Below are 9,766 nucleotides of genomic sequence, written 5' to 3'. Positions count from 1 at the left end.
CCCCCCCCCCCCCCACACACGGAAATTGTCACTATTTTTTGTTCAAATCAAACAGTTGCAGTGCATGCTGTCTGAGCTATGTACAGTAATTACAGTATCATGTTAGCTTCTCTAAGATGTTTCTTTAAAGAAAACCATCCTCGTCATTAAAAACTATTCCACCCAGTGGGTGTCATGTAACATGTATGATCATCAGTGAGATGATTCAATCAGCAATGAGTTGTTAACTTCTGTAATCACATCTTGTGTAATTTTTACAAAACCGTCAGATCAGAGTAGTCTCAGATACTTCATGGAAGCTATTATGAACTTAGGCTTTGTGCATGTGTTTATGTAATAATTGTTTTTTACATTTTATACAGTAGAAGGGAGAAATTGCAAATATAGTGTTTAGTTTAGATATTGAGGTATATTCTGTGTCTGTTTGTACTGATTCAAGCAAAAACTACAATAAAAAAAAAAAAGAAATTAATTATTTAAAGAAAATATTACGTCACCAGGCATTCAGGCAATCTTTAGAGAACAATTCAGACGTTGATAATCTTTGTGTCACAAATATAAACAAACAACATACCGAAAAATTACGATAAACCTTCAAAACTTTTTAAATGTTCACGTTCTGGATTTGTGGCTCTTCAGAGATCTGTTTCCTTCCTGTGTGCTTGCTTGTTGCTGAGTATTGATTTCTTCTGTGATTACTCTCATTGGCTCCTCTCCAAGCATTCAGAGGTGTGTTATCTTATCTAATGCATTCGTAAGACTGACCCCCAGAGTCTCACTTTTACACCCTTGATTTTGCTGTGAAATCTGGTACCACACTTTTAAAGAACACTTATTTTTTCCTTCATATAATCACCCTTAAATTAATCCAGCATGACTTATGTTTTGCGTGGAACACAAGAAGATATTATACAGAATGGTCACACTTCTCTTTTTCTTTCTAATTTCTCATTTAGTTTTTCTCATTTCTACACTGAAGGTAGAAATGGGGGAACTAAACTCTAAAAATGACAAAATATTAATTTAATGATGACTAAAATTCGGTTTGTTACTCAAACAAAGCAACGACTTAAAATAATGGGAATGATTATTTCAGAAACATGGAATATAGTGCACAAGTTGTATGGACCAGTGTCATTTTAGTATCATCAGTGTATTATTTTTTATTAGCATTTAATTTTTTTTTCTATTTTCCATTTTACTTTTAATTTTAGTTTAAGTATTAGTAATTTTATAGTAATAAATGTAAGTATTTAAGTTTTCTATATAGATTTTCGTCATTTTAGTATCATCAGTGTATTATTTTTTATTAGCATTTAATTTTTTTTTCTATTTTCCATTTAATTTTAGTTTAAGTATTAGTAATTTTATAGTAATAAATGTAAGTATTTAAGTTTTCTATATAGATTTTTATAGTTCCAAACTCGTATTTTGTTGAGTAAATGATCACAATTTTAACTTCTGGGAGAACTATGCCTTTAAGAAAGTCATAATTGTTTTCTAACTTCAGAGACTACAGAATCTCTATGCTGTGGTAGAGTTCTCACCTCTGCTGAAGCTGAAAGAAATTTAGGCCACCTCTAGTTTAAAAGAAACTAAGAAAATAAAAGCTTATAACCCTTTTTTTGTGGTCTAGGGTGCTATTTGGAAAACCATTTGTTCCAAGTTCATCAATGGTAATAACTCCGTCTCTGCCTGAGTCATGGTTTTCCTTTGCTTAGTATAAAAGGGGCCCCACAGCCATGAATCTTTAATGGCGACACCAGATATTTGGTCTTTCCTTTGAAACCCTGCTCACCATCATAAGCCCAGTTGCTAAGAGAGCCCGACTTGCCTCGGTTTAATGTGTCAGCTCTTCTGATGTTACGTAAAGCCACACAAATGATATCAATCTCTAATTCATGAGCGGCAGGCCAGAGACAGGCCTTGGAGACGCAAGCACAGATGCAAACGGCCGTCGTCATAACATAGAAAACCAATCCTGAGAACTTTTACTGTAGTCTTGACCTTAATTTGCACTTCAGACTATTAACCTTTGCGTAACGGGACAATTAATTACCCTCGCTTTGTATAGCGCCCTCAAAGAAAGCCCATTTTGTTCATAATGATCCAATGATTCATTCACTGATCTGTGTTGCAGAATTCATGGTGTCGATTTTGTGTGATTTATATTCTGCTGTCGTCTTCTCATAACTTGCCATTAATTTTTGGATAAAGGTGCACAGGGAGGAGAAAAGCCAGCGGGTTGAGACCGGATTCCTCCTGCTAACAACAGCAACCACTGGCAGTCGTAGATCTCGTCTTGCCTACCGTGAAGGAGCATGTTAATCAAATCAGTCACTCAAGGACTGCAGCGTAGCACTGTCTCATTGCTTGCCACTGTAAATCAAGAGAGCGGATAGTCAGTTCCTGCAATGCTGGGGTAAAATACAGCACACAGGATATAAGCAAAATGCAGGTCAACATTGAAGCTAAAAGCAAAATGAGTTCGATTACGTTTTAACATTGGGTGCAAAGGGAAACTCAGACGATTAGAAGTTTTGAATATGGTAGATACCTTCTAAAAATCTGGTTGCTTTCTCTGTTTAAAAGCAGTCAGTTTTTTCTTGTTTTATAGAGTTTTTTTTGCACCTTCTTTTGACAGTGAAATGTCAAAGTATGGTTTTTCATGTAATATCAAGATGCAACATGTCTGTAGAACATTTGCTAATGCGAAAACCATGGCTCTGTGTCAATCATGTCTTTGTTGTTCTGCTGATGTAGAAATTGCATCAGACTCAAACTGTTTTGCGATCTACTTACATTGGTTTTAACAAATGGGACTTGTTTACAATCATTATCCTTGTCGGTCCTGAAACAAAATGACCTTAACCAATTGGGGGTTGGGGTGTGAATAATTCTCATCAATCTGTCAGTTGATTGGAGTATATTTTCATCCAGCTGATTTTCATCAGGGTTTGAAGAACATTGCTATTTTCCCTGTGCTTGTAGACTGAAATAGTTAAGGGTACACTGCAAAAAATGACCATGAATTTAATGGTAAAAGACTGTAAAAATGCTACAGTAGAAACCTGTTAAATGGTTTACGGTAAATGGCCTTACTATATACGGTGAAAAACTGTATTGGACATTACATGTAATTTTACAGTAGTATACCGCTTTTGGAAGTGAAAAAGACCATATAATTTACAGTGAATAACTGTAAACTGACATTCCCAGAATTCCCTGCGTTACATTTCAAATTTGATGTTTTTTTTTTTTTAATAACTATGTTTCTTCTTAGTTTTTTTCTTATCAGGTTTGTATATTAGGGTTGTATGTTACACCTAATGTTGTTAAATTAATGTTTATTGCATTATTTAAGTTTCATGTGTGTTACCGTGATGGTGTTTAGTGTTTGTGTGGATGACACTGGGCACCTTCTATATATATTATTATTTAAAAGCTGCTTGTGATGGGCTTTGGTTCATCATGTGACTTTCTCATCACCACCTGCATTTGGTGGTTATCAGTGTATTACAAAGGTACAAAACAGATTTCAGTATTTCAGTAGGTTGGTATATTAACATTATATCAGTTAATGAAATTACGGTATTTAACTGTAAATTTAAGTTAAATCCGTAAAACCTAAAATGTTGCTACCATATTTTTTATGGTAAAATTCCGGCAACCACAGCTGCCGTTTTTTTACTGTACATTTTTTTTTTTTACATTGTATTGTTGGGGCTCTTGTCAACCAGAGTTTAGGGCTGGGGTTGGGATTCCAAAATTATCATAATATCCATCACATTTTTAGACTTTTAGGTTTAGTGAAGACATGTACGGTTTAAAGATATTTTTAATTGACAGGAGTGCTGTACCAGGACAAAAAAAAGATACAGATCTAGGTACATTTTGTCCTAATTGGCAAAATCACGGACACTTTGATTTCCAGCTACTGTACTTTGTAACCATGATTTTGCCAAGTAGGACATTCTTGGATCAACATTTTAGTTGGTATTGTAATTAAATAATGTAGAACCAGTGAGGATCGGGATTGAAATGTTTGAAAAAAGTATTGATTAATTGATATTATGCACCATAATCATAATTTGTGTGAAGTGGAAAACAAGTTGTTGGTGTTTTACTGACACTAGTGTTAATTTCAACTGGAAACTGCAGTGAATTATATGCATTTGCAAGTTTTTGCAAAAATGTAGGTAGAGGAATGTTTTTCCAAAGAGCCTATGTTGATTTTAGGGGTTGTTCATTTTTAGGAGTGAGTTTAGGTTTGTATATGTTTGACAGGAATGTTATCCAAAACCGCTTGTGGTCTGCTTGCTTTGATTTTGCCTGAAGCAATGTCCTCATTGGTGTTCATTTTCAACATCATTTCTTTCAACCAGCCAATTTTCAGTGTTAAGTTAGGGTTTTTTATTACTTCATAATTTCCATTTGATTTTAATGGTAGTTAATGGTTAAAGGTAGACTTACGTATAACTATATTTGTTTGACAGGAATGTTCTTCCAGCAACATTTCCTACTTTTGCAAATTCACGGTCATATTGAGGACCACCAGAAAATAAATGTACTCGAGTCAACACCACTTGCTAGTAACACTGCTTGTCTTCTGAATTTTTCCATGTATATGTCTCTTTCTGTTTGGTTATTTCCTCTGTCTTATCTCACAAGCATCGGAGGAAAATTTGATTTTGTGCTTCTATTTTCTTCTGTCTCTCCCCACCTCTCTGTCACTCCATCGTTCTCCTGCTCTCTGCGATGACACTATCTATGACTCCAGACTGGCAGTATGAGGGTAAGACGATGTATCTAATCTTTCTGTTTTTCTTTTGTTCTCTCATCGGGCACGAGAGCACAACTCTATTAACCCTTGGCAACCCCAGTGGTAACAGCTCTCTCTGTACACATAAAGAAGTCATTTTGTAAATCTATCTTTGACTTGTGGCCCCTCGGTGCCAGCAGTGGATAGGTTACAGTACTCGTAGATCCTTTTTTTATGTGCAGGTTGTGTGACTTAATGTGAGCTGAAATTGAAATGTCTTGTTTAGTATGAGTTACGTTGCAGTCTAGACTTGATGAAATTCTGATGTCTCTTTTTTTTCCTGTTCCTTTTTTCCATACATTCTGTGTCCTTGCTTTTCAGAGTGCAAGCTCTCCAGAACAGGCCCGCCTGCAACCATTGTAGCCATAGATGAGGAGAGTCCAAATGGTAGGTCTATATTGTTGCTTTCTTTTTTTATACTCATTTCATTAAACTAAAATGAGGGAGAGTCTTTTGAAAGAATATGGTCAGAATTCAAAACAGCACTTGAGTTTAATCATGAAATTCAAGTCTGCTTTGTTTTGGTTTAGCTTAGATTAACTTGAGGTGGACAGTTTGCTAAAAATGAATTGTGCTTGCTTAGTGCAACATTTACTGGCACAGTTTTTGCTGTTTTGGTGCTGATTCACTAAAGGAATTACGGCAAAAAAGTAACAGCACAAATGTGTCCATAAAATTCATGCTTAATACAATTTGCGTTTTGCAGTTCCCAATTTTTCAGGTATGTTGCTAGTTGCTTAGTGTGCTTAGTTGTGAGGATTCTTGTTCACAAGCTGACGATTTTATTTGATTTGATTCTGATTTTGTTTGATTCAATTATGATTAATTTGGGTATATTGAGTTCAAGTTTTGTTAAGAACAAGCTGAACTGAACAGATCTGAATAATGACATGATTGTCGCCTGAATTTAATCCGTTCATAATTAATTAATTTTGCGACATGGTCATTGTTGCAACTAAAATGAATCAACAATGAATTGACTCAAGCTGATTAATGATTCTATTGTCTTTTGCTTATTGCTCATTTGAAGTTCTTTCAAAATGAATGAACTTTACACAGTTACTGAACTGAACCAACATTAAACTGACTGATGCTGAATAATGACACTATTGTCTTGCTCCAGCTGCTTTATAGTAGAATTTTGGATTTGCCTAATTTTTAAAGTTTGCATTATCGATTTTTGATCCTGTTCAATATTGTGAAGCTGTTTTGAAAATCTCTATTGTATAAAAAAATTCAAAAAATGAAGGCGACTTGACTTGTATTATATTTCATCACTGGTAGAAACTTGATATTGATTCAGTAACTGCTCTGACAGATTAAGTGAGTTCAGTGAAGCCTTCAGCAGACTGAAATGTAACTCCTGAGTTTGAGTCTTGATTGGTCTGATTGGTCTTGAGATAAAGGACATGCTCAAAAGGGTCAATTGTGTATGTGAATCAGACTACACTGGTTGTGTTAAAGGGGTCATATGATGCTATTTCAAGTTTTCCTTTCTCTTCAGAGTTTTACAAGCTGTTCCTGCGTAGATAAGATCCCTAAAGTTGCAAAGACTAAAGTCTCAAACCCAAAGAGATATTCTTTATAAAAGTTCTAACTCGTCCACGCCCTCCTAAAACACCTCGTTTAAGCATGCCCCCACATGTCTACGTCACTGTGTGGGAAGATTTGCATATCACCGCCCAAATGTTCACGCAAAGAAAGAAGGAGTAACTTTGATCCTCGCTGTAGTATTGTCACCGCCACCGCCATGTCGTGGAGATGCTGTGTGTTTCATTGTGAAAGCAAAACTACATTGTTTGGCCTTCCAAAAGAGGACACAACTAGAAATCAGGGGTTAAGTTGTATTTACAACACTGTTCCAGAACAGTTCAACCCAAATATTCAAGTGTGTGCATCGCATTTTACGGAGGACTGTTTCCTGAACCTGGGAGAGTACAAGGCCATCTGTGCGCAAAGGCTGTTTCTATAAAATAGGGCAATTCCAACTTTGCAAGGACAGTCTGACGCTTCTGACTCACAGCCTGTAAGTACATTTTCACATTTAAAGAATTTGCCACTGATGATTCAAATGTGAGTTTTGACCAGTGTAGAGTAGCGCTTGTTATTTGTCGTTTCTCCGATCACAAATGCAGACATGGTTTTATGTTTATGCAGCGCGATACGCAACGCAACACGTACTAACACAGTATAAGTCATTATAATCAGTAATTATGTCCCCAATGGATGCAACAAATGCCTAGTTTGTAATGGGTTTTATTGGTTTTGTCTTGTCGCGCCGGTGCATGGGATCACAGTATGGTAAGGGGCGTAACATTCCCGTCACACGCTTGAGGTATTCGGCCAATCACAATGCACTGGATAGCTGGCCAATCAGCGTACACCTCGCTTTTCAGAACGATGAGCTTTGTAAAAATCGACGCGTTTCAGAAAGGCGGTGCATAGAGGAGCAACAATAATGTACAGTATGTGGAAAATAATGTGTTTTTTTAACCTTACACCGCATAAACACATTGCATTACACCAAATACACAAAATAATGTTCTTTTTAGCAACGTCATATGACCCCTTTAAATATTTTTGATTCACAAAAAGAACTGGTTCATATGAGTCATTTGTTTGAGAATCAGACTACACTGGTTGTGCTGTAAGTTTTTGATTCTCTAAAAATAACTGGTTCATAAGAGTAATTTGTTTGAGATTCAGGTTGCATTGACCATGCAAGTATAAAAAGATACATTTTCTTGACATCATTTTATGGTAATGATCTTAATTTACATTTAAAAGAGGTGTGTTTGTGCTCAATGAAAAATTACTTACTGTTCCATGAATATGCAAATTGCTGTCTCAGAGCAGTCATTACGTGGTTAAACTGGACTGTGGGTAGTTAGTTAATAAGAGGCAGATTGAAATACAAAAAAGTGCCGCAGCTCTCCTGTGTGATGTCCTTCATTGTGTGCTAATTGACAGTGATGGATGTGAACAGATTTGCTCAAATCAATTGGAGAACATTTTTGGACAAAATGATGTGTATGTTGCACTGATGAAAGCCATTTTTGTTCTTCACACTTACCTTAGACCTCCCATGGTGCACCTCACCAGGGTGCAGATGCACAGATGGTGTACAGTACGCTGCTACTTTGATGGGCCTTTTCAAGTACTGTCTTTTCATCCTCTCTTCATCTGCTTTCTGTATCTGTGTGCTCAAATACCGTGGTACTATAAGAAGCTGCATTTGCCTTTGAACATAATTGGAACAGGTTACAGGTGTGAAAGAGGGTCAACACTTCTGCTGACCCACTAGCCAAAAAAAAACTTTTAGAGAACCATTCGTTTATTGCGGTACCCATATAACTTTTGCAACCAAATGTAATTTTAATTAAGCAGGAAGCACAATTTTTGCTCATAAATTGCTAGTCAATTTCCCAAACAATTGTAAATAAACAGCCATTAACACATTAAATTAAACATTACATTTTGAAGTAGGGAAACTGAAATAGCATTTTCTTGTAAAAAGTATTCCAAAAATCTGGATAAAAAAGAGCATTTTGATTTCATGATTTAACATGTAATGATACCATACTTTAGCATATTTAAAAGTTATATTTTGGTATTCAAAGTGGTACTAGCCTTTGGATTGAGCTCTTTAAGTTTCTATATTTGTAGTGCAGAAAATGTTATACATTTGACAGTTTTTGTCTGTATTTTTCAGTGTTTGGAGATTATCTCAGCGTACAATTTGATTTTAGTATGAGCAAATCTCTTCTCTCTGTTTGTCTTCAATCCCACATCACTGCAGAAATGGATGAAATAGTTGAGCATTTGTCTAGAAATTTGAGAAGTGTTTGCTTGGTCAAATTAAGGAAAATCACTTCTCTTTGGCTTATTTCAGTGCTTCTATAAATTGGCATGATTTGTAGTAATCTCTTCTTTTGCAATTTACCTTGAAATTTCTCTCCTACAGCTGTGAATCTCTATGCAATTATTAGAGTAAAGAGTAATCATATTCATCCAAGAGTATTATCCTCCTTAATATATGCAATGAGATACTGCCTTTATCTCAAATGACAGATAATGTGCTGTTTTTCTCCATTTTCACTCATTTTATCCTCCCTTCTCTGAGACCCACACATTATTTTTAAAACCCCTTGAAAGCTATGCCACATAAAGGATCATCATTTTGGCTAAAAAATGTGTCAACTTTGGAAAGCTCAAACTGTAATCAAAGTGGTCACAGGGAAAAAGTGATAATGTTTGCTCTAAGTAGGGCTGAACGATTTTGGAAAATAATCTAATTGCGTTTTTTTTTACCAATATTGCGATTGCGATTTAATATGCAATTATTTTTTTAAAGCTCTTTATGTTCTGTATTATTCAACAAAGACAAGCTATAAATCATTGTATAGTATGCCCAACACACTATTAGATAGATTAAACATAAATGTTCTTTTCTGTAGGCCAGGCCTATATGTTACGATGAAATTAGGTGATGCATGAATTGATATGAATGACATTTTTATTTAACAACTACAATCACAGTACATTGACTGATTTGTTGAACTTCCAACCTTGTAAGCATGTAATAATTAAATAGTTTCTCGTTTAAATAAGCTCGGTGTAAACATTAATATGAAAGTCAGTAACAAATCACACAAACTAAAGTAGATTGCAGAAATATAAAAACAAATCTGTTGCTTTACCACACTACTTTGGGTAATTCAACGTTACTGTAATAAACATATGTAAACATGTGCACTGCACTTTTTAAACACTGTCTGTTAACTTTAGACCAGTGGTTCTCAAACTTTTTTGGTCGCGCCCCCCTTTAAACCTATAAAAAAAATCTGCCCCCCTTTCCCGAATCCCCATCCCACCTCAGACTACCAAATAATTTCACTAAACATTATGAAAAATGCATACTTTTTTAATTAAAAAAACCTACAG

The 9,766-nt window shown here is 35.4% G+C and overlaps 1 protein-coding gene across 1 annotated transcript in view; it reads left to right on the top strand.

The window, feature by feature from the left end:
• The window catches only part of LOC107593505 (protocadherin-15), a gene marked incomplete at its 3' end in the record, with an annotated part of 149,335 nt that overhangs the window by 89,209 nt on the left and 50,360 nt on the right, over nucleotides 1–9,766 (top strand). Inside the window, exons 3-4 of the mRNA XM_016283242.1 lie at nucleotides 4,781–4,795; nucleotides 5,144–5,209. Of these exons, the coding sequence (XP_016138728.1) occupies nucleotides 4,781–4,795; nucleotides 5,144–5,209 (81 nt within the window). The remainder of the gene's footprint in view (nucleotides 1–4,780; nucleotides 4,796–5,143; nucleotides 5,210–9,766) is intronic.

This window comes from Sinocyclocheilus grahami, unplaced genomic scaffold (assembly GCF_001515645.1).
Source record: "Sinocyclocheilus grahami isolate Dianchi unplaced genomic scaffold, SAMN03320097.WGS_v1.1 scaffold172.1, whole genome shotgun sequence".
In the NCBI taxonomy this organism is placed as follows: domain Eukaryota; kingdom Metazoa; phylum Chordata; class Actinopteri; order Cypriniformes; family Cyprinidae; genus Sinocyclocheilus; species Sinocyclocheilus grahami.
The sequence above is the reverse complement of the archived record's forward strand: the minus strand, read 5'-3'. Positions and strand labels throughout refer to the sequence as shown.